Consider the following 26,915-nt stretch of genomic DNA (forward strand, 5'->3'; position numbering starts at 1 on the left):
TTAAATATGTGTAAATAAAATCTAATAAAATCTCAACATTTCCTATATGTTATGCACCTCAAGTAAACCCTAATATATTATAGTATAAATAAATAAATGCATGTATAAATAAATACATAATAGATATGTTTCAACTATTAAGAATTACAAGAACATTTCTTTAAAAAAATCTTGATGAGTGGATGGGAAATAGGAAATACACCCCGGGGATCACTTATGTGGCTATGCTCGACAGGAGCACAGGAAAATAACTTTCTTGGGTGGTGTAAGCCAGGGAACCTTGTTGGCTAGGCTTTCATGGGCCCTTGGGCCGATAGCCTAGTACCTACCTATGAACCTATGAACTTATAACAAAAACAGCTGAGAAGGAAACCCATTGAAAGCTCTCTGTAACAGTCCTGTAAATGAGTTACCCACAATATAACAAAAACAGCTGAGAATGGAACCCATTGAAAGCTCTCTGTAACAGTCCTGTAAGTTTGTTACCCACAGTATAACAAAAACAGCTGAGAATGGAACCCATTGAAAGCTCTCTGTAACAGTCCTGTAAATTTGTTACCCACAGTATAACAAAAACAGCTGAGAATGAAACCCATTGAAAGCTCTCTGTAACAGGTCTGTAAATAAGTTACCCACAATATAACATAAACACCTGAGAACAGAACCTGTTGAAAGCTCTCTGTAACAGTCTTGTAAACATCTTACTCATAATATAACAAAACCAGCTGAGAATGGAACCCATTGAAAGCTCCCTGTAACAGTCTTGTAAACAAATTACTCATAATATAACAAAACCAGATGAGAATGAAACCCATTGAAAGCTCTCTGTAACAGTCCTGTATATTTGTTACCCACAATATAACAAAAACAGCTGAGAATGAAACCCATTGAAAGCTCTCTGTAAAAGTCCTGTAAACGAGTTACCCACAATATAACAAAAACAGCTGAGAATGGAACCTGTTGAAAGTTCTCTGTAAAAGTCCTGTAAATGAGTTACCCACAATATAACATAAACAGCTGAGAATGAAATCCATGCCGCGGTGGTGCAGCGGTTAGCATTGTTGCCTTACAGCAAGAGGGTCTCCCATTCGATTCTCGGCTGGAGTGCCTTCTGTGTGGATTCTGCATGTCCTCCCCGTGGTCGATTGATGTTAAAGAAATGCAGGTAGGTGCGAGCGTGAATGGGCGTGCCTTCTTTGAAGGTTGGGCATCGGGCTGGCAACTCGGCACTGTAAAACTTCACTGCCAATCATGAGGGGACCAAAATTCCGCTGTGGCTACCCCTAACCGGGAAAAGCCAAAAGACTTTTATTGAGAGGCTCTGTGTAACAGTCCTGTAAATGAGTTACCCACAATATAACAAAAACAGCTGAGAATGGAACCCACTGAAAGCACTTTGTAACAGTCTTGTAAACAGCTTACCTACAATATAACAAAAACAGCTGAGAATGAAACCCATTGGAAGCTCTCTGTAACAGTCCTGTAAATGAGTTACCGACAATATAACAAAAACAGCTGAGAATGAAACCCATTGGAAGCTTTCTGAAATAGTCCTGTAAAGAAGTTACCCACAATATAACAAAAACTACTGAAAATGAAACCCATTGAAAGCTCTCTGTAACAATCCTGTAAATGAGTTACCCACAATATAACAAAAACAGCTGAGAATGGAACCCACTGAAAGCACTTTGTAACAGTCTTGTAAACAGCTTACCTACAATATAACAAAACCAGCTGAGAATGAAACCCATTGGAAGCTCTCTGTAACAGTCCTGTAAATGAGTTACCGACAATATAACAAAAACAGCTGAGAATGAAACCCATTGAAAGCTTTCTGAAATAGTCCTGTAAAGAAGTTACCCACAATATAACAAAAACTATTGAAAATGAAACCCATTGAAAGCTCTCTGTAACAGTCCTGTAAATCAGCTACCCACAGTATAACAAAAACAGCTGAGAATGAAACTCATTGAAAGCTCTCTGTAACAGTCCTGTAAACCAATTACCCACAATATAATAAAAACAGCTGAGAATGAAACTCATTGAAAGCTGTCTGTAACAGTCCTGTAAAATACCCATAATATAACAAAACCAGCTGAGAATTAAACCCATTGAAAGCTCTAACAGTCCTATAAATGAGTTACCCACAATATAACAAAACCAGCTGAGAATTAAACCTATTGAAAGCTCTCTGTAACAGTCCTGTAAATGACTTACCCATAATATAACAAAAACAGCTGAGAAGGACACCCATTGAAAGGTCTCTGTAACAGTCCTGTAAACGAATTACCCAGAATATAACAAAAACAGCTGAGAATGGAACCCATTGAAAGCTCTCTCTAACAGTCCTATAAACGAGTTATCCACAATATAACAGAAACAACTGAGATTGAAACCCATCGAATACTGTTTGTAACAATCCTGTAAACTACGTACCCATAATATAACAAAAACAGCTGAGAATGGAACCTGATGAAAGCTCTGTGTAACAGTCCTCTAAATGAGTTACCCACAATATAACAAAAACAGCTGAAAATTAAACCCATTGAAAGCTGTCTGTAACAGTCCTGTAAACGAGTTACCCACAATATAACAAAAACAGTTGAGATTGAAATCCATTGAACGCTCTCTGTAACAGTCCTGTAAACGGCTTACCCATAATATAACAAAAACAGCTGAGAAGGACACCCGTTGAAAGCTCTGTAACAGTTCTATAAACAAGTTACCCAGAATATAACAAAAACAGCTGAGAATGGAACCCATTGAACGCTCCCTGTAAAAGTCCTGTAAACGAGTTACCCACAATATAACAAAAACAGCTGAGAATGGAACCCATTGAAAGCTCTCTGTAACAGTCCTATAAACAAGTTACCCACAATATAACAGAAACAGCTGAGACTGAAACCCATTGAACGCTGTCTGTAACAGTCCTGTAAACGACTTACCCATAATATAACAAAAACAGCTGAGAATGGAACCTGATGAAAGCTCTGTGTAACCGTCCTGTAAATGAGTTACCCACAATATAACAAAAACAGCTGAGAAGGGAACCCATTGAAAGGTCTCTGTCCAAAACTGGACGTTTACACATAAGCTGCTCATCCAGTATCCAGTTACAACTGTTCCTCTCAACTCTCCAGATTTTTGCCTCATATTTGTTGTCTGTTCCTCATAAAAATGGTAGTTTTCTAGCAAGTCATTGAGTTTTGAAGTCACCAAATGGTAGACATTTGAAGTTCAGGCTTCATAACCTTCAGAAAATTCATGCTAACACATATCCAAATACTCTAGCAGCGTTCTAAGTTTATAAAAGCAATATTTGAAACCTGTCTCTATTTTTTTGCAATTTCCCCCCAACATTATTTTAGTCTTTGTCCAGATTTGTGCTAAGATGTTGAGAGATATGGTTATAACTCTGAACATACGGCTGTGAGATTGTTATATTCAAGGCACGCACCCCAGTGTGATAGTATAACTTTCTTGGGTGGCGTAAGCCAGGGAACCTTGTTGGCTAGGCTTACGTAGGCCCTTGGGCCGATAGCCTAGTACCTACCTTTGAATATATGAACCTATGTGACCCCGTATCTTCCGAGAAAAATTCCTATTCCATCTGATCTCTTTCTTTACATACCTGTTAGGCAGCTACAGGGAACTTGAAAAGCCATGGTTGAATTAGCTACTATGTTGCAAGAAAAATTTCAGACTTAAAAAGTATATATTTAAATAACATCTGATGAGAAAGACAGACAGCTGAGGCTCTTGGACAATACATTCCAGCATGGAAAAGGGGATCTCATTTCCTGTGCAGTACCCTGTGGAGAGAAACACTTGTTCAGCTTTATTTCCTTAAATTCCTATAGGAAGTTCTACAGTGAAAGGATACATTCCATTTTTAATGACATGGCATTCCAACCTGACTTGGATTCCTGGGTAAGTAAGGCTTGGACCTTTAACCTGTAAACATCACATGACTCATCTGCTTGGGCCTTTAACTTTTACAAATCACATGACTCATCTGCTTGGGCCTTTAACCTGTAAAAAAATCACATGACTCATCTAACTTCATTCTGTCCTTCAGATGAACATTAGCTGTCTGGCTAACTTGTTCAACTAGTTTGTATTTGTGAATGTTATTTAAAAATATTTCGTACTACAAGTAAACTGAACTATGCTGATATGTGTTTGAGATGAGTTTTTTTTTCTATCTGCTTAATGCTTCTGTGTGCTGCATCAATAAATGTTTGTACTTTGCTATTACAATGTACGTTTGCCATATGGCCCAGGTCATGAATAAAAAGAGCCTTGAACCAGTTCATCTAGCTGGCTAACTGAGATAGATAGATAGATAGATAGATAGATAGATAGATAGATAGATAGATAGATAGATAGATAGACAGACAGACAGACAGATAGATAGATAGATAGATAGATAGATAGATAGATAGATAGACAGGCAGGCAGACAGGCAGGCAGACAGGCAGGCAGACAGGCAGGCAGACAGGCAGGCAGGCAGGCAGATAGGCAGGCAGACAGACAGGCAGACAGACAGACAGGCAGGCAGAACCTCTGCTTTCTTTAAAAAAAAACAAAAAAAAACAAAAAATCTTGCTTTTTTCCCACTTTTCTGAGATTTAAAAAAGTTCAGTTACAGATTTGCTGTTCTGAACTGTTTGTAAGTTTCTTGGAGGCCATAGTTTGCTTGGGCTAAAGGGAAGTCTCTGTGTTCATCAGTGGCAGTGATAAACATTGAGCAGCCTGCCTGCCCCTGTGGGAGTGGTTACTGCCTTGAAACTGTAGTTTTATTGGCCATTTTGGGTCAATTCCAAACTCCTTGATTTCCCTCTCTTAAAACCCTCTTTTGCGCGTTTTTGCTTAAGATAGCGCAACATCGGGCAGCGCCGCCTAATTGGGTTTAAACTATTCCTGGATCCACAAAGTCTGCTCTTCACTTTTTCCCTTAGAACTGCTCTGTCTCTCAAATTAAACACCATATTCTCATTGTAAGGCCCCTCACTCGTCCAAATAAGTAATCTTACAAGTTAGCACTAATAAACCATAAGCACTACTTACTCTTATACTCTCTACGATTACCTTGTCCCCTATTGGTCCGTTTTAATTCAGTTCCCTGTATTACTCTAGCATGTCCAAAGGTCAGTCAGTGGTTTCCTCTCCAGTCCAGCTGGTGAATGTGGGAATTTTGAGGCAATGTTACAACTGTCTCATGTACACGGACAACCCTCTCCTCCTCCAAACAGGTTCAAATATATGTGAGAAATGCAACCATATAGCCAAACTGGAGGCTGAACTCTCTCATCTCAAAACTGGTGTAACCAGTCAGGAGGAGAAGGTAACCTCACACAACACAATTCCAGTATCACATAGTCCCACCACAACAGCGAACCAAACACATAAAAACACAAAAACATACTAGGAGGCTCTAAATAAAAATCTACCTAAGCAACAGAGACATCCAAAGCAGACATCCAAGCAAACACTACCCCAAAACAAAACATATACAACACATAGCACACAAAGTCAGTGTGCCAAGCAGTCACAGCTCTTAAGGCTGAATAACACACCTGATACTCTTGTAATAGGTGACTCTATTGACAGACACACTGACGTCCCGCTCACCGGGCTGAATAAAGAGAAGGTCACAGTGAGCTGCCTGTCGGGCGCTAGGATCCGCCACATAACGCAAGCACTCAGGTCACTCCAAGCAAATACAAATATGACTCAGTCATTGTACATGCTGGCGTGAATGACCTGAGACGTACCTCCCTCGACTACATGAAAAGAGACATAGAGGAGCTCTCTGATCATGCAGCCCAGGCCGGTATGACCCTGACCTTGAGCAGCATCTTATCCTCACCTAGAATGATGCCACAGTATAAAGACAAAATGATCGATTTTAACAATTTGCTAAAATTTTGGTGTCATTCAAAGGGGATCCAGTGTCTGTCAGCCTGGGATGACAGGCTCGACAAGCCACATTGCTTCGCTAGGGACAGCTTGCACCTATCACCCCTGGGCTTTTGGATATTGGCAAAGGCTCTTGCCACCCCCATAGTGCCTTTTTTAGGCAAGGCTCAAAAGTCAAACACACCTCCATAGACAGCACAAGGAACAAGAAACTAAGGGTAATGCTGCTAAACGCCAGAAGTCTTAACCTCAAGATGCATGCACTCGAAGCTCTCCTCAGTATGGAGAACATTGATATCTGTGCAGTGACAGAAACCTGGTTCAAGGCTCCAGAGAGCACCCCAGCACTACCAGGTTATACCTCATATCATGCTTTTCGGCCCCAAAACCCGGACCGAACCACAAAAGGAGGGGGAGTTTCCATATTTATCAAGGATATCCACACCTCCAGGTTAGTGGCATTGCACGAAGTATCGGAGACCATCCATGTGCAACTGACAGTGGGCAAGACTGCTTTTCAGTTTATAGCATCCTACAGACCACCCTCTCAAAGTCAGGAATCCCACTCGGCTTTCCTGAAAACATTGGAGAACATGAAGATCTCCCCGAACACCATTATATTGGGCGACTTCATCTACCCAAACATAGACTGGGAGCATTACTCAAGCCCCAGCACCTTAGCCCAAAGGTTCCTGGAATTTATAAACTCAAATGCTAAGGAACAACTAGTCACCACTCCCACAAGAAAACATACTAGACCTGATCATTACCAACATGGGGACTCTATGCTCCATGCCAGAAATATATCCCTCATTGGTAAGATCAGACCATAAATTAATTTCAGTGGATATCCACATCCCGACCCCACCCCCAGCCCAGAAAACCACAGTGAAAAACTTCTCAAAAGCGAACTTCACACTTCTCAAAAGCGAACTTCACACTTCTCAAAACCGAAGTGGAATCCTTCAAGGCCCCAAGGCCAGTGGAAACTATGGCCCAAACTGCAGAATCCTATATAAACGCATTCTACGGACATCTCCAGGAATGCATGGATCATGCTATCCCAAACAAAATCAGGACCCAATCATCCAAAGGCAGGCGTCCAGTCTGGTGGACCCCAGCCATAAATAAACTGTACAACAGAAGGAGGAAGCTACTACATGATAGAGCAAAATCCCTAAAAGGGAAGGCATCTCTGATCAGTACAAGCAAAAAATTACGATCCCTCATAAAATCCTCCAAGGCCAGCTTCGAGAGAAAAATTGCACAGGACACTAAAGACAATCATAAGGCTTTTTTCAGTTATGTTAGGAACCTGGGATGCAACTCCCAGATTTGTTCTGAGTTGATTCTAAACGACAAAAAATACACTGAACCCACCGACATCACCAATATCCTGGCAGACAGGTTCAGTGCAAACTTCTCCACCCCCTCCCCCCAAAAGAGCAAGTATCTATCCCAGCAGAGTGCAGCCTCCCAAACATCTCTGATGCTCAGGTGAAGGCCGCCCTCTCCAAAGTAAAAAACACTGCTTCCATGGGACCAGACGGCATCCCGGGTTGTGTCCTACATGAACTCCAAGAAGAACTAATCCCTCAAGTAAAACTGCTGTACATTCTCAGCCTCACTAGAGGATATGTGCCCAAAGAATGGCGTACAGCAACAGTGGTCCCACTCCACAAAGGTGGCGCCTCTACGGACCCTGGAATCTATCGCCCCATAAGCCTGACTAGCCTAGTCTGCAAGGCTATGGAGAGGATCATCATGGAACTCATAAACAAAGACATTGGGGACCTACAGACACTAGATCCTACCCAATTTGGCTTCGTCAAGGGCAGATCCTGCCTTTTGAATCTGGTTGATTTCTTCGAAACAGTCACCAAGGCCATAGATGAAGGGAAGGTAGTCCACACAGCCTATCTGGACCTCGCAAAGGCATTTGACACAATACCCCACTCGGGCATCATAGATAAACTATCCAGCCTAAATATAAACCCCTATGTCACAAGATGGGTCGCAAACTGGCTCAAAGACCAAACCCACAGAGTCAGAGTTGCTGGAGCCATGTCAGACTTGAAACCGGTCACAAGTGGTGTCCCACAAGGTTCTGTCCTCGGACCTCTCTTGTTCGGTATTTACTTTTCTGAAGTACAGGCCAATGTGGGAGGACTGTGGCTCACCAAGCTCGCAGATGACTGCAAACTGGGCGCCATAATCGACTCTCCAGCTGACAAAAACATACTTCAAAAAGGTCTCGCAGAGACGGATAACTGGTGCCAGAGCCATGGTCTAAAGCTAAATGCCAAAAAGTGTATAGTCATACCCTTTGGCAAAAACAATGTGCCCACAAATTACCACATAGGTGGTAACCCATTAAGTACAGAGAAAGTAATTAGGGATCTGGGGACCCAAGTTGATAGCAATCTCTCCTTTGACAACCACATTGCCAAAGTGGTTAGAAAGACCTTCTACATAGCCCACCTCATCATGAAAGGATTCACATCTAGATCAAGAGAGGCAATCGTGCCCCTTTATTCATCCCTCATCAGGCCCATCATAGAATACAATGCCCCCTTTGGGATGTACCTTACCCAACACATGCAGCAATTAGAAAGACCCCAAAAATACCTCACCAGGAGGATCAAGGGACTCAAACAGATGCCATATGCTGCTCGGTTAAAAAAACTCCAGCTCTACTCAGTTGCATACCGCCTACTTCGAGGCGATCTATGCCTGACATATAAAGCTATGTCCAACCCAGAATTAATGGACATGCTCCACCTCAGTAAATCTAAATCCCTTAGAGCCACGTGCTCAAGGGACTTGAACCTCAGCACAGAAATAAATAGAACATGCTGGAGGGACAGATTCATAACCCAGAGGCTCCCTTCGCTCTGGAATAGAATTCCAATTCATGTTAGGCAGAGCACCTCACTGACTCTCTTCAAGAAGAATCTTGATGAGTGGATGGGGGATCGTAGGTTTGTCCTGGGGATTACTTCCATGTCACTATTAGACAGAGGCACAGTAAACTAAACTTTAAAAAGGGCACAGTATACTCAAATCAAGGGGTGGTGTAAGCCAAACACAATCGGGCTAGGCTTATAAATGCCCCAGGGCAGATAGCCTAGTATGAACCTATGAACCTATGATAGATGGGTCTATATGACATGGTCGACAGTTCATATGATCGACACTCATTTGGTCGACAGTTCATTTGGTCGACAAGCAGATTTGCCCCCTTCCCCAATGTTGTGCAACCCTGGAGTTGATATATATAGTTAGGGGGGTGTGGGGGACACATCCCCCCACATTGGGGGGTGTGGGGGGTGAATCCCCCCACCTAAAATGCTTGTCGATCAAATGAACTGTCGACCAAATAAACTGTCGATCATTTGAACTGTCGACCATGTCATATAGACCCGATAGATAGACAGACAGACAGACAGATAGATGTGTTATCTGTTAGTCAAAGGAAGGTAACAAAACAAAAGGCTAAACTTCTGCTTGTAAAGTTTTATGCTGTTTGACTATTAGTTGCTGTCCTGACCCCTAGTTTTTCCATGAGGCACAGAAGACCACCACAAATAATCTATAGTGGCCTAAATTGACACCTGTATGTTTGATATTGTTATCTGTGTAGTGCTAAGGTCTGTCTTAGAGAAAAGTAATTTCTGCATCAATCACTATAATAATTACTTTATTAAAAATAAACAACATATTTGAAGATATTTATACTGGTTTCTGTCTATGGCTGAGTGGATTGCATGCAGGTGGTTTAATTCACAGGTTGTTTTAAAATGACCTGAAGTCCCATTTTATCAGATCAATGTTAATCAGAATCTGTGCATTTACAGATCATGGTTAATTATGGATAAGGAATGTGCCCATCCCCCACTGCAGTGAGATGCTGATGTTCATATAGTTAGGAAATAAATGTTGTGAAGTATGCATGGGGGACTTGCCCCTTGCTAAATTAAGACCCTCTACAAAGACATTGCAGTTTTAACGACCAGGTCCAATGTACAGGATAAAACAACAGTGCAGTAAGGAGGTCTCCCCTTACACCCACCATCCTGGAGTTCTTATATTAAAAGATGCAGGAGTGTGTGTTATGGGTGGCTTACCCCCTCCAAACAAAACAATGTATTTTTTTTGAATAATTGAGTGTTTCCATGTGTATGAGAATTGATGTCAGTTATTTATAATTAGCTGAGTTCTGACCTACTGGGTAAGCAATATTTTGATATACTTTAGCCTAAATGCAGAATATGGGTCCACTTTGTAATTTCAAAATACTGAAATCTCGAATTTCAGTATTTCGAAATCACAAAGCCGAAAACCCAACCAAAACTCACAAACTCGAAAACACACAACCACGAAAGTCAAAATCCCATACCCACACTACACATACAGTGCACACATAAACATACCCAAAACTCCCCCACACAATCAAACAAACTAATCTAAACCACAAACCCCCTGCACCCCCCATGTGGGAGGCTGCACCCCCCCACACCCCCCTACTTATATATTCTAGCTCTGAGATCATACAAACAGTAACACAAACGAAACTCACACACACACATCTGACAGTCCCTTAAACACACACATAGCGCTCACAACACACACTTATACACACTAAACCCCTAACCAACATACTCACACACACATACTTACCAAAATTAAGCCTGAACATCCACATTCCGTACCACCAGAAGCAGAAATTCAAAATATCCGTGCTAAGGTATTTGGAATTTCACGCTTCTGCTGGTTTCGGAAATGTGAGTATTCGGCTTTGTGATTTCGGCATACTGAAATTCGAGATTTCAGTATTTCATAATTACAGAGTGGACCCCAGAATATACATGACTTGATATGTAGGTTATCAAGGAAGAAATACTGTAAGAGAACACCATTTAAATAATAGTAATTGTAAATAGATAGCTGTCATTTCACATCATACAGTTGCGAGTTATTCCATGATTTTTACGTTTTCTATCCTACTACATTTGGGCTTTTACAGCAAAGAACAAAATGAGTAAATTAAACAAGAAATGCCTTGTCTAAGGCTGTTTGTTTGATACACATAAATGCAATATAGTGCACAACCAGTGCTAATGTCTGACATGTACATTGCTGCCTTCCAGGACAAAGCCCAAAGTTTGGAGGAACACATTAAATCGGAGTGTGCCAAGATGAGAAAGTTTCTTTGGGACAAGGAACACCAGCTCATCCAACAGCTTAGGGAAGAGTCCAGAAAAATTCTGGAAAAGATGGAAAGAAAGCTAAGTAGCATTGAAAGGATGAAGGAGGAGGTTCAGAAGCAGATATCTGGCATTCAGTCAAACGCTAAGGATGAGGATCCTCTGCTTTTTCTCACAGTAAGAAATATTTATTTTCTTTTTTTCCCACTTCATAATACAATTATGAATGGTTTGCATGGTCTTGTTCACTTTGATGGCTCAACTCACATTACAGTTGAAATGTGTCATTCTTATACTAGAAAGGCCTGTGCACTGTTGTTTTTTTAATATCTAGCCATAGGATCCCAGTCCATATCCTGGGAACACCAGTATAGATATCTTACACATTCATGGTCATGTTTACAGATATGCATGTCAAAACACACATATACATGATATTGGAAGCTATGAGCAATATGTGCCAGTTACATATTCAAAGTTAATATCCCTTTAAAAAAAGCTGCAACTAAAAGTGGTAATGAGTTATGAGACAAGAGGGTGAACTCAAACCTCAGTAAGGTATTTATTTAACATTTGGTGACCGGGAAAGTCTGACTGGGTTCCACAGAGCCTGTTTTCAGTGGAGGCCCGGGGAGAAATGCTCCAGATGCATGTCTTTAGAATGTGGGACGAAACTGGAGTACCCAGAGGAAACCCACGCAAATGCAGGGAGAACATGCAAACTCTGCACAGAAGGCACCCCAGCCGGGAATCGAACTGGAGAACCTCTTGCTGTGAGGTGACGACGTTAACCGCTGCACCACTGAGCCGCCCATAATATATGTAATAGTAAACAGCTCAGACCCTCAGCACCTCTTTATTTGACCACTTTGACAAAGTACGTTGTTCAGACCAATATACAGATGTGACATATCTCAGAGTCTTCTTTTTGGGACCTTCTCTGACCTTACTTATGTATTTGTTTGTTTATCTTTTGGACTGCTGCATTTCCATGTGGCTATTACCTTTCTATTGAAATTCTACAGACTGGCAACTTGAGAATGGACGATGACAAGTAAAAGCGAGCAACGTCCTTGCTGACTCAGTCTCATTTTCCACATCATCAAAATGTTCACATTACAACAACTTTACTTTTGTATTAGAAAGTTACAAATTTAAATATTTTTTTAACTGCAGACACCAAGACGTTTTTATGCTCGTTCCATTTTTAGCTCAAAATGACAAGACTACCATCCCTGATATGTCTAATACTGTAGGGGGATCTTTCAGAAAACTGGAAATTATGGATTAAGCATTTTGGAATATATCTCACTATGTGCGGACTTGAGGAAAAACCTGAGGGAAAAAATTGCAGTGTTCCTTCATGATCATGTGCAAAATCCAGCAGCAGTTTTACATTTTGAGAAAAAAATAGGCATACTGCAAGCTAAAAACGAATGTACCATATGTGAGGCATTTGTTTTTGTGAGAAATAAAGGTATGCAGGAGACATTAGATGCTGTTTACTGACTGAACTTAAGCAGGGAGCATAATGCTGTAAATTTGGTGACCTGGCTGTTTCAATGATTAGTACTTCATTGATTAGACATAAAATTGTGTTTGGAATAAGAAATGATCATCTAATGACAGGCTGTTAATGAAGAGATTGCGTCATGCAGAAAAAACGAACCAGATAAAACATACAACTTAAAATTATGACTGAGGAGTTGGAAATGTGCAAAATAAGCGATATGACTGAGAAGGGGGTTGCAAATGAAATTTGTTAAAAATAAAATAAAAAAAAATACATAAATAAGTAACAAAGTTGCAGGCAATAACATGACCTTTCAGTTATATCCAGGGAGTTGGTCTTCTGTAATTTACTAATTTTACAATGCACTCATTTTGTGTAAAATATTGTTGATCAAAATACCATGATGTATTTTATGCTGAAAAGGGTGAATTGACCAGTCAACTTGCCTGATGAACAAATAATAAATAAGATAGCACCTGGTAAAACAAAAAAAAAAAAACAGCAAATAGAAACCACACAGAGTGTTGTGACTGTATGCATAAAAATGCATGATGTGAAGTACATATCTGTAAGCTCTTTCCGAGTAGCAACTGTTTTGTCAGAGTACATGTCAGCTCAGTTAGTAGGCATTCAGTGCAAATGATGCATTATGGCACTTGGCACTGTCTGGGGTTGTGATCCAAAATGGCTCATTTCTCAGCAGAATGTGTCAAAATTAAAGTTAACTGTTAAGAATAGTCACTTTGTTAATGCAGAAACGTACAACAGTGTGTCAACAATTCAGCCATACAGAAAGCTAAAACAATTGTATGAGCAGTTTTGAGGCTAGTACAGTACAGAGATAGTCCACTGTTAAATCTATGAATGTTAAGAGAATATGCACAACAGCATGTTTTATTGGTGAAAAAAAAACAATTTAGCAAGCACATATAACAAAATGTGATTACCGCTTCAGTACAAGTGTAGAAGTGTAAGTCACAAAGTACAAAGTGTGCTGCTCTGAATTCAGATGGTATTTTGTAAGCATATGTTGACCTGTTTGAAGGCTTAGGGTGTCTGCAGTTTAAGAAGCACATACAGATTTCACTTGATGCATTAATGACGTGTTACTCTCCAAGATTACCCGTTGTGCTTAAGGATAGAATAAAGCAAGAGTTGTCACATAGAAAAACCAAAGCAGTTATAATGAAACAGAAAGAATAAACAGATTGGGTAAATAGCATAATAAAAGTAGTAGAGCAGGACAGCATCACAAATTATTTATTTTTTTATTGAGTAAGCCAGTAAGATACAAGTACCTTTTGTCAAGGGCAACCTGAGAGTACAGTCTGGTTACATGACTTGCTCAGAATTGACATATTTTGAGAACAGAAACCCAAGACTACAAGAAGCATATTAACTGCTCATAACACTACACTACAACCTGTGAGAGATGCACTTACATAGCCAAACTGGAAGCAAAGCTCTCTCCGGCCAAGATTGTGCTAGACAGTCAAGAGAAGGTTAACACCCGCACTACACCTCAAGCAACACATAGCCCTTCAAAACCCACACCATCAACACCCACACATAGCAACACTAATCCCACATATGCGGAGGCCCTTAACATTAACCTGCCCAAGCAACAAGGACCTCCAAAGCTGAAACGCAAACAAACACCATTCACAACCAAAGTGACACATAGCTCACAACACCAGTGTGCCACTCAACAACAGCCCCAAAGGCAAGACAATGTACCCAACACTTTAGTCATAGGTGACTCTATAGTCAGGCACACTGATGTCCCACTCACCAGGCTGAACAAGGAGAAAATTACAGTCACCTGCCTGTCAGGTGCCAGAATCCACCACATAACGCATGCACTCAAGTCACTCCACAACAAGTACAAATATGACTCTGTCATTGCCCATGTTGGAGTGAATGCCTTGAGACGTACCTCCCTGGACTACATGAAAAGAGACATGGAAGAGCTCTTGGATCATGTGACCAAGGCAATTATGACCCTAGCCCTGAGTAGCATCCTGCCTTCACCCAGAATGATACCACAGTATAAGGACAAAATGATTGACTTCAACAATTGGCTAAGCCTCTGGTGTCATTCAAAGGGGATCCAGTATTTATCTGCCTGGGAAGACATGATCGACAAACCACGATGCTTTGCCAGAGATGGTCTGCACCTGTCACCCCCAGGATTCAGGTTACTGGCTAAAGCTCTTGTCACCCATATAGTGCCTTTTTTAGGCAAGGTTCAAAGGACAAAACCACCACCGTAACAGGTACAAGCATGCAAAATCTGAAGGTAATGCTACTCAATGCTAGAAGTCTAAACCTCAAAATGCACTCTCTTGAGGCACTCCTAAAAATGGAGAACATCGATATCTGTGCAGTTACTGAGACCTGGTTCAAGGCTCCAGAGAGCACCCCTGCAATACCAGGCTATAATTCTTACCACACTTTTCGGTCACAAAACCAAGACCAAAACACTAAAGGTGGAGGAGTGTCCATATTCACCAAGGATATTCACACCTCCAGGATAGTTGCCCAACACAATGCATCTGAAATTCTCCAGGTGCAACTAACACTAGGTAAGACTGCAATCCAAATTGTAGCTTGCTACAGATCCCCCACCATGCCCCAGGATTCTCACTACACCTTTGTAAACATACTGGAAAATATTAAGATACAACCAAACACCCTAATAATGGATGATTTCAACTACCCCGCCATTAACTGGGAAAACTACTTGGGTACCATCTCCTTTTCCCAATGATTCTTGGAATTCATAAATTCCAACTAATCCATTGTCCCACCAGGGGCTTCAATATCCTAGACTTGGTCATTGCCGACATGGGAGATAGATGCTCCACACCAGTGGTCACCCCCTCATTGGTCAGGTCTGACCATAAGCAAATCACCCTTGACATCCACATCCCACCCCCACCCCCCAGTAAGGAAACCTCCTTAAAAAACTTCTCCAAAGCCAACTTCATGCTACTGAAGTCAGAAGTGACAAACTTCACGACACCTACGCAGACGGGATCTGGAAGTTCGATTGCAGAATCCTACACTAAGGCACTGTACGAGCACATCCACTCGTGCATGAATCATGCCATCCCAAATAGAACCAAGATGCTCTTCTTCAAAAAAAGGACGCCAATTTGGTGGTTCCCTGCTATAAACAAACTATACAACAGAAGGAAGAAACTGTTGCAGAAAAGAGGAAAATCCCAGGATGCAAAAAACTCCCTCATCAGCCTCAGTAAGAAGCTGAGATCCCTCATAAAATCCTCAAACGCTAGTTACGAAAATAAAATTGCCAAAGATTCCAAAGACAACCACAAGGCATTCTATAGTTATGTCAAGAATTTAAATGGCAATGCTCAGATCTGCTCTGAGCTACAACAGAATGGCATTAAATATACTGATGCCAAGGATATTGCCAATATCCTGGCAGATCGATTTAGTGCCAACTTCACCCCCCTCTCACCCCCTAAAGGGCCCATCTCAATACCAAAAGATTGCCAATTTCCGGTACTCATGGCCACACAGGTAGAAACCGCACTCTCCAAAGCTAAGAATACAGCATCCATGGGACCAGATGACATCCCAGGCTGTGTACTACATGAACTACAAAATGAACTGGCACCTCACCTAAGTGTCATGTTTAATCATAGCCTCACCTCAGGCTTCGTGCCCACTGAGTGGCGCACAGCTACAGTTATCCCGCTCCACAAGGGAGGATCCACCTTGGATCCTTGGAACTACCATTTCATCAGTCTGACAAGCCTGATCTGCAAAGGCATGGAACGCATTATCACGGAACTTATAAACAAAGACATTGGCAACCTTCAAACACTGGACCCCACCCAGTTTGGGTTTGTGAAGGGCCAATCTTGTCTCCTGAATCTGATTGACTTCTTTGAATTAGTCTGCAGAGCTGTGGATGAGGGTAAGGCAGTCCACACAGCCTATCTGGATCTTGCCAAGGTGTTCAACACCATCCTCCACTCTGGAATCATAGATAAACTTACTAAGCTGGGCATAAATCCCTACATCACTCGATGGGTTGCCAACTGGCTTACTGACAGAACCCAGACTGTAAAAGTAGCCGACTGCAAATCCAGCTCCAGACAAGTGACAAGTGGGGTACCTCAGGGTTCAGTCCTGGGACCACTCTTGTTTGGCATCTACTTCTCTGAAGTACAGGCCAACACTAAGGGACTCTGGGTAACAACGTTTTCAGATGACTGCAAACTGGGAGCCATTATTGAATCCCCAAATGATGTGGATATTCTACAAAAGGGCCTTACAGAAACAGATGCCTGGTGCCAGAGCCATGGGCTCAAGCTTAATGCCAAGAAATGTATAGTTATCCCCTTTGGAAAAAAACGTGTACCCATGAATTACCACATAGGTGGCAGGACACTAAACATCAAAAGTGTGATGAGAGACTTAGGGACACAGGTGGACAGTGGTCTCACTTTCGATAACCACATCGCCACAACAGTCAGAAAATCCTTCTATGTGGCACACCTCATCACTCAGGGTTTTTCATCCAGAAAAAAGGAGGTCATTGTCCGACTGTACTCATCCCTCATTAGACCCATATAGAGTATAATGGCCCATTTGGTATGTACCTCACAAGACATCTGCAACAGCTGGAAAGGCTACAGAAATACCTCACTAAAAGAATCACAGGCCTAAAGCAGATGCCGTATGCTGACCGTCTAAAAAAACTCCAGCTATACTCTGTGGCATATCGTCTACTCAGAGACGATCTTTGCTTAACATACAAGGCCATGTCAAACCCTGAGCTGTTGGACATGCTCCACTTAAAGAAATCCCAATCCCTCAGAGCCACATGCTCCAGGGATCTAAACCTTGTCATCACAATGAACAAAACATGCTGGAAGGATAGGTTCCTGACCCAGAGACTCCCCATACTCTGGAATAGACTGCCCATACATGTCAAGCAGAGCGCCTCATTGGCCGTCTTCAAAAGGAACCTTGATGATTGGATGGGAGATAGGAAATTCACCCCGGGGATCATGTGAGTCACCCTGCTAGACAGGGGTCCAGAGAAGTAAATATTGCAGGAAGAGATATCCAGGGAATTGTTATGGCTAGGCTTGCATAAGCCCTAAGGCCGATAGCCTAGTACCAACCTATGAGCCTATAACCTTCGCTTTGCTAAATTTCCAGGAAAAGAATTTTGAAGACCTTAACGACTGGATTTAAAGTAAGAATCACCCCTTAAGTAACTATGTCAAACATTAGATTAATTTCATTGCTTGATACAGACCAAGAAATTGAGCAGATCATATTGAAGAAACACAGTTCATTACTATGTACTTTCAGTACATTCTTGGGTCATTATAAATTCTTAAGGCTACGTTTTATGATGTTATAATTTCCAGAAGTGTTGCGGATTATTGTAGCAGCTACACTTGAAGGGCTAAATGAAGGTCAGCATAATCAGTGATATTCTAGCCTTGGGTGATACGAAGCTGGAGAATGGAGAACTTGTTAAACATAAGGACTGAAACGCGGTAGAGCCAAATTCCACATTGTGTGACTGTTCTGAATTACATGGCTCATGTTTTCACTGAAAATTGCCTATAGTCACGTGCCGATACAGTCAAATGTATTGCAAGTGTGCAGAACCCACTTGCAAACTGTCAGGCATGGTGAACTGTTTGCCTACATTTTTTCCTCAGTTGTCAGACACCATAGTACCACTGTAAAAGCCACTAGAACATTGTTGCAGTAGGGTGTTGTTCAGCAGTCCAAGACAATTGTTGCTGAAACATGTACTTGTTATATTAGCAGCACTCAACTTCTGTGATGAGATACTGTTAACTGCTTTGTAAGTAAATGCTGGTCAGCATGGTCTTGGTGCAGTGTGTCGCAGTAGGGCAGTCCTGTAGCTTATTTAGATTCATAGATATTCCAAGGCAACTGAGTCACATGACCATTCTTACCATGTCATGACCCTCCCTCAGGCAATTCTTATAAAGCTTTGATTGACGCAAACACATTATGCAGCAATAGAAAAACAGGTAGTACAGTGGTGTAGCGATTAGCAATATTACCTTACAGCAAGAGGTTCTCAGGTTCGTGTCTCAGCTGGGGTGCCTTCTGTGTGGAGTCTGCACGTTCTCCCTGCATTCGTGTGGATTTCCCCCAGGTGTCCGATTTCCTCCCATGTTACATGCACCTGGAGCATTTCTCTCTGGGGCTCTGTCCCAGTTGAATTTTCCCAGTAAACAAATGTTAAATAAATAAATATTCTTTGTCAAAAATTCCATTATTGTACTTCTGGTAAGTGTATAGCAGCAAACCAGTCCATTAACAATTTCAAAGCATCTTTAGGCAGTCCTTGCATAATGCACATCTACAAAGGATGTCATTATCCTTACAGAAATACAAATTCAAGCCACATTCATGAATATGTATTGCTAATACTTTCAGCAGACCATGTCTGAGTGAGTGTAAGGAAGATGAACTGTAAAAATATAAAATAGACAAATTTGCTTCCAACAAGCCAGACTCCATGCATCACTATACTGCCAAAACACACCTGCATTGACAACTACTTTCATCTTCAATTGGTGAATAGATTAATCTTTCACCTTGATAAATGTCCTGCCCTAAATGATACAGTACAACTCCATTTTATTAAAGAACTCTCTTCTCTACAGTCAAACACCTGTCAATTCACAAAGCCCACAACAAAGCAGGAATGCTCTTTTGTCCAATTGTATCTTTAAATCCTTGAATTTAATTCCCCCCTCCAACCAGACTCTAAACAATGCACATACCTTCAAAGGTAAATTAAAACTATTCTTGCTTGATTCCAGGCTAGTTGCCTGCTATTTCCCAGACTAGCTTATTGCTAAACTGCCTCTCCTATGTACACAGATTCATGCCAGTCACATTCTCTTCTCTCCTATTTTTCTGTCTTTTAATCTTCTTGTGACAAAATACATATAATTACATTTGAGGTGATGCACTACTGCTCAGCTGAACTCAGTGCCGATTATGTTGTGGTAAAATATAATTGTTTATTTCATAATTATCTGTTTTATACGTTGTCACGTTATATGTAATGCTGCTAACATTACTTCAGAGATTTGTATGTTGCATAAGTACTACATAAATAGTTTTCATGTAGCTTTTTATGAAATAGAGCTAAATGTTAGCTGAGTATTCTTTATGTTATATATGTACTACTGTAAATTGTTTTCACAGAACTCTCTATGTAATGCAGCTAAATGTTATAGGTTCATAGGTTGGTATTAGGCTATCGGCCCTAGGGCCTATACAAGCCTAGCCATAACAATTCCCTGGCTATTTCTTCTCACATTATTTACTTCCCTGGACCCTGTCTAGCAGGGTGACTGATGTGATCCTCAGGGTGAATTTCCTTTCTCCCATCCAATCGTCAAGGTTCCTTTTGAAGAGGGCCAAAGAGACACTCTGCTTGACATGTATGGGCAGTCTATTCCAGAGTCTGGGGAGTCACTGGATCAGGAACCTTTCCCTCCAGCATGTTTTGTTTATTGTGATGACAAGGTTTAGATCCCTGGAGCATGTAGCTCTGAGGGATTGGGATTTCTTTAAGTGTAGCATGTCCAACAGCTCTGGGTTTGACATGGCCTTGTATGTTAAGCAGAGATCGCCTCTGAATAGACAATATGTGACAGAGTATAACTGGAGTTTTTTAAGGCTGTCAACATAGGGCATTTTCTTTAGTCCTGTGATTCTTTTAGTAAGGTATTTCTGTGGCCTTTCCAGTTGTTGCAGATGTCTTGAGAAGTACATACCAAACAGGGCATTGTATTCTATAATGTGTCTAATGAGGGATGAGTACAGTGGGACAATGACCTCCTTTTTTTGGATGAAAAGCCCTTAGTGATGAGGTGTGCCGCATAGAAGGATTTCCTGACTGTTGTGGCGATGTGGTTATCCTGGTTATACCTGAGTATTCTGTATGTTGTATATGTAATACTGCAAATAGTTCTGACAGAGCATTGTATGTACTACAACTAAATGTTTCCTGAATACTGTGTATGTTACATATGTACTACTATGAATACTTTTCATGTAGCTTTGCATATAATGCAGCTAAATGTTACCTGAGTATTCTGTATGTTGTATATGTACTACTGTAAGTAGTTCTTACAGGGCTTTGTATGTAATGCAGCTAAATATTACCTGAGAATGTTGCATATGTACTACTGTAAATAGTTCTCACAGAGCGTTATATGTAATGCAACTAAATATTACCTGAGTAGTCTGTATGCTATATATCTACTACTGTAAATAGTTCTGACTGAGCTTTGTATGTAATGCAGCTAAATATTACCTGAGTATTCTGTATGTTGTATATGTACTACTGTAAACAGTTGTGACTGGGCTTTGTATGTAATGCAGCTAAATGCTACCTGAGTATTTTAGCTTTGTATGTAATTGTAAGAAAAATATGTATTTAAACACATGTGAATGCTAGTTTAAAAGCAAATAATATATAATGCATTTTATTCTATTAATCATATATAGAAAAAACAATTCATGTTTGAATATGAAGTGGCTTTGAAACTGCAGTTTGGCTTGAAGCAAAGCTGGCCTTTGACCCTGACAGAAATGCAGAGCTTAGCAAATGCTGTTTATGTTTTACTAAAATGATTATCTGCTGGGTCAGGAAAATTAAATGAATAGAACACTAATTCAGCTTCTTCCTGCATGAATGATGTGACCTTGTATGTTACTAAAAGGCTCGAAATAGCACAGACATGTAAAACTGTATATATGAGAAACAAAGAACTGTATTAAAGAACTGAAGCTACCATTGTATTAATCACAGGCAATAACCTTGAAAGAGCAACATTTACAGAAAGACATTATAACTGACCAGGTGCCTTGCAAGGCTGTATTATTCTCATGGGAAAGTTTTTAAAAAGTATAACCTCAGCACTTTCTTTTGAATAGAATATTGTAGACTATAGTGATGTAAGTGCCCTGTGACTGACCACGTCAGTAAGGTGGGCAAGACTGATTGTAAATAGTATAAAACAATGTATATTTCCTGAATGTAATTAGTCAAAATTCTATACTTGCATTGTATAGTCTTTTGCCTCCTGGTGTACACTAGTAAAACGTTTTGAACTTGAACCTCCTGTATTATTGACTGTTATTTAAGAAAAACCTAATGATTTTACAGTCTGTTTTAATAATTTTGCTGACACTTTGGTAATTTTACTTGTAGGCTAACACACTCAAGTGCGCTAGCCGTTTAAAAGCATTTATAGCATTTACTGTCTGTTTTTCTTCTGTTTTCTGCAAAAAAGAAAAAAACAAAAAAAAAAAAAAAAAAAAAAATCTTGTTTTCCCGCCTTACTGAACTAGAATAGTCCAGTCTTCAGAGTTTGCTGATCTCTGGGCTTTGGCTTGGTTCCTGTGCTATTCCATATCCTTATTTGGATAAAGGGAAGCTTCTTTGTTCACCAGTGGGAGTGGGGAGCACTGAGCAGCCTATTTGTCCCTAGAGCAGTGGTTCCAGCCAGAAACTTGTAGTCTATTGGCCATTTTGGGTCAATTCCTAGGTCTTTTCAACCCCCTGCTATAAAGCCCGCTTTAGCGCGCTTTTGCGTGATTTAGCGCGGAGTTGCCCATAGAGCACCATCAGGCAGCGCCGGTTAAACAAGGTTAAACTATTTCTGGCTCCGTAAAGTCTGCTCTTCAATTTTTCCCTTAGAACTTCTCTACTTGCAATCTAAACAGTCTATTCTCTATCTCAATAGCTCAGCACTTGCTCCTAAAGCCTTTTTATATAGGTAAAGTACTTGTATACTAAACAAAGTACTACATTAGCCTAGAATCCCCTTGAGTACCCATTTCCCTATAGGTCCCTTCTGACTCAGTTACACAGCAAACTTTTTCACTTTTTCTAGCATGTCGAAGGGTCAGTTGCTAGCGTCCTCTCCTGTTCAGCTGGTGAATGTGGGCATCTTGAGGCAATGTTACAATTGCCTCATGTACACAGACAACCCACTCCTTCTCCCACAAAACACAAATACATGTGAGAGATGCAACTATATAGCCAAACTGGAGGCTGAGCTCTCTCAACTCAGGACTGGCAAGACCAGACAGGAGGAGAAGGAAACCACGCACACCACAAACCCAGTTTCACATAGAACTATCACAACTGCAAAACAAACACATAAACACACAAAGACATACTCGGAGGCACTGATCAAAAATCTATCAAAACTACAGAGGCCTCCAAAGCAGACACCCAAGCAACTGCCACCTCAAGACATAAGACATGCAACACATAGTTCTCAAAGTCAGTGTGCTAAACAGTCACAGCCCTTAAGGCCAAACACAATGCCAGACACACTTGTTATATGTGACTCCATAGTCAGACACACTGACGTCCCTCTCACCAGACTGAACAAGGAAAAGATCACAGTTAGCTGCCTGTCAGGCGCTAGAATCCGCCACATAACACAAGCACTCAGGTCACTCCACAGCAAGTACAAGTATGACTCAGTCATTGTCCATGCCGGTGTGAAAGACCTGAGACGTACCTCCCTGGACTACATGAAAAGAGACATAGAGGAGCTCTCAGATTATGTAGCCCAGGCCGGTATGACCCTGACCCTGAGCAGTATCCTACCCTCACCAAGAATGATGCCACAATACAGAGACAAAATGATCAGCTTTAATAATTGGCTTAATTACTGGTGTCATTCTAAGGGATCAATGTCTGTCTGCCTGGGATGACATGCTTGACAAGCCACGCTGCCGCAAGGGACGGCTTGCACCTGTCACCCTGGGCTTCCGGATATTGGCAAAGGCTCTTGCCACCCCATAGTGCCTTTTTAGGCAAGGCTCAAATGATAAACCTACCGCCCTAGAAAACAAAAATGGAGAAAAACTAAGGGTAATACTGCTCAATGCCAGAAGTCTAAACCTCAAGATGCACGCCCTCGAAGCCCTCCTCAGTATGGAGAACATCGATGTCTGTGCTGTGACTGAAACCTGGTTCAAGGCTCCTGAGAGCACCCCAGCACTATCAGGTTATACCTCATATCATGCGTTCCGGCCCCAAAATCCGGACCGAACCACAAAAGGAGGGGGAGTATCCATATTCATAAAGGGTACACACACCTCCAGGTTAGTGGTAACGCACGAAGCATCGGAGACCATCCAGGTGCAATTAACCATATGTAAAACTGCCCTACAGTTTGTAACATGCTACAGACCACCTTCTCAAACTCAGGAAACCCACACAGCCTTCCTGAAGACACTGGAGAGTATAAATGTCTCTCCAAACACCATCATATTGGGTGACTTCAACTACCCAAACATAGACTGGGAACATTACTCAAGCCCCAACACCCTAGCCCAAAGGTTCCTTGAGTTCATAAACTCAAATGCTATGGAACAACTAGTCACCATTCCCACAAGAGGAGAAAATATACTAGACCTGATCATCACAAACATGGGGACAAAATGCTCCACACCGGAAGTATATCCCTCATTGGTGAGATCAGACCATAAATTAATCTCACTGGAGATCCACATACGCCCCACCCCAGCAAAAAGACCACAGTGAAGAACTTCTCAAAAGCAAACTTCACACTTCTTAAGACTGGAGTGGTATCCTTCAAGGCCCCCGAGCCAGTGGAAACCACAATCCACGCTGCTGAAACCCTTACAAATGCCTTCTACGAGCTCCTCCAGGAATGTATGGATCAAGCAATCCCTAATAAAATCAAGACCCTTTCCACCAAAGGCAGGCGCCCGGTCTGGTGGACTCCAGCCATAAACAAACTCTACAACAAGAGGAGAAAGCTACTACATGACAGAGCAAAATCCCTAAATGGGAAGGCATCTCTGATCAATACTAGCAAAAAACTACGATCACTCATAAAATCATCCAAGGCCAACTTTGAGAGAAAAATCGCTAATGACACAAAAGACAGTCATAAAGCCTTCTTTAGCTATGTTAGAAACCTGGGTGGAAACTCCCAGATATGCTCAGAATTAGTCCAAAATGATAAAAAAATCACTGAACCCACAGACATTGCCAACATACTGGCAGACAGGTTCAGTGCAAATTTATCCTCCCTCCCCAAAGGAGAAATATCTATCCCACCAGAGTCTAGCCTCCCAAACATCTCAGATGCCCAGGTGAGAGCTGCTCTCTCTAAAGCAAAAACACAGCATCAATGGGACGGACGGTGTCCCCGGATGTGTGCTACATGAACTCAATGAGGAACTAAACCCACACATAAGGCTGCTGTTTAATCTTAGCCTTACTACAGGATACGTGCCAAAGAATGGCGTGACGGCAACTGTGGTCCCACTCCACAAAGGCGGTGCTTCTACGGACCCTGGAAATTACCGCCCATAAGCTTGACGAGCCTTGTCTGCAAAGCTATGGAGAGGATCATAATGGAACTCATAAATAAAGACATTGGGGACCTACAGACACTGGATCCTACCCAATTTGGCTTTGTCAAGGGCAGATCCTGCCTCTTGAACTTGGTCGACTTTTGAAACAGTCACTAAGGCCATTGATGAGGGTAAGGCAGTTCACACAGCCTACCTTGACCTAGCAAAAGCATTTGACACAATACCCCACTCGGGCATCATAGAAAAGCTCACCAGCTTAGATGTAAACCCATATGTCACAAGATGGGTTGCAAACTGGCTCAAGGACAGAACACACAGGGTTAGAGTTGCTGGTGCCATGTCAGACTCTAAGCCGGTCACGAGCGGTGTCCCACAGGGCTCAGTCCTGGGCCCCCTCTTGTTCAGCATTTATTTTTCTGAAGTGCAGGCAAACATAGGGGGATTGTGGTTGACAAAATTTGCAGATGACTGCAAACTGGGCACCATAATTGACACACCATCAGACACAGACATCCTCCAGAAAGGTCTCATAGAAATGGATAACTGGTGCCAGAGCCATGGCTTTAAGTTAAATGCCAAAAAATGTATAGTCATACCCTTTGGGAAAAACAAGGTAACCCCTAATTACCACATAGGTGGTAATCCATTAAACACGGAAGAAGTTATCAGGGACCTGGGGACCCAAGTTGACAGTAACCTCTCTTTTGACACTCACATTGCCAAAGTGGTTAGGAAGACCTTCTACATTGCCCACCTGATCATGAAGGGATTCACATCCAGATCAGGAGAGGTCATTGTACCCCTGTACTCTTCACTTATCAGACCAATGATTGAGTACAACGCCCCATTCGGAATGTACCTTACCCGACACCTGCAGCAGTTGGAAAGACCCCAAAAGTTCCTCACCAAAAGGATAAAGGGGCTCAAACATATGTCATACGATGCCCGACTGAAGAAACTCCAGCTCTATTCAGTCGCATACCGTCTGCTGAGAGGTGATATGTGCCTGACATACAAGGCCATGTCCAACCCGGAATTAATGGACATGCTCCACCTCAAAAAATCCAAATCCACCAGAGCCACGAGAGCAAGAGACTTAAACCTCAACACGGATATAAATAGGACGTGCTGGAGGGACAGATTCATCACCCAGAGACTCCCTACACTATGGAACAGAATCCCAGTCCATGTGAGGCAGAGCCCCTCACTGACTCTGTTCAAGAGAAATCTTGACGAGTGGATGGGAGATCGTAGGTTTACCCCGGGAATCATCTCTGTATCACTGCTGGACAGAGGCACAGCAAACTAATGGGTATAGTATTCTCATCCTAAGGGGTGGTGAAAGCCACACACACTCTGGCTAGGCTTATAAATGCCCTAGGGCAGATAGCCTAGTATGAACCTATGAACCTATGAACCTATGAATTCCCTTGGTAAGCTACAGATCAGAATACAACGGTGGTGGAGAATCTGCGCAGGAGAAGTTACCAAAGCACGGTTCTTCTTGAAGTGAAAAGACCTCCGACTAAATTGTCGTATGTAAAGAGGCTGGCCACTTTCTGATCTGTGGCTGAAGAGCGGAAAACTGGCCCCCAAGAAGAAAACGTGCAATCATAAATGGGAGGCTCAGGTAGGAAGAATTTCCCTCTTTGCTTTTGTTTTAGATCAGGGACTAGGCTACAGTACAATGTTACTTAGATTTGTTTTTACAGATCAGGAACGAATTGCAGTACTGTATATTTGGTCATAGATCAGGAAAACAGGATAAAGTAGACAGTCATTCTAGACAGGACTGAACAGAGGGAAGAAGATACCACATGGTAAGAAAAGGGTTACGTAGCAGTCTT

The 26,915-nt window shown here is 41.7% G+C and overlaps 1 protein-coding gene across 3 annotated transcripts in view; it reads left to right on the forward strand.

Moving 5' to 3' along the window:
• The window catches only part of LOC122798759 (zinc-binding protein A33-like), a 576,341-nt gene that overhangs the window by 290,430 nt on the left and 258,996 nt on the right, over positions 1 to 26,915 (forward strand). For all 3 annotated transcript variants that reach the window (XM_044067864.1, XM_044067862.1, XM_044067863.1), the window contains exon 3: positions 11,073 to 11,306. In XM_044067864.1, the coding sequence (XP_043923799.1) occupies positions 11,073 to 11,306 (234 nt within the window). The remainder of the gene's footprint in view (positions 1 to 11,072; positions 11,307 to 26,915) is intronic.

The sequence above is a fragment of the Protopterus annectens genome, chromosome 3.part1 (assembly GCF_019279795.1).
Source record: "Protopterus annectens isolate FY-2018-M chromosome 3.part1, PAN1.0, whole genome shotgun sequence".
Taxonomy (NCBI): domain Eukaryota; kingdom Metazoa; phylum Chordata; order Ceratodontiformes; family Protopteridae; genus Protopterus; species Protopterus annectens.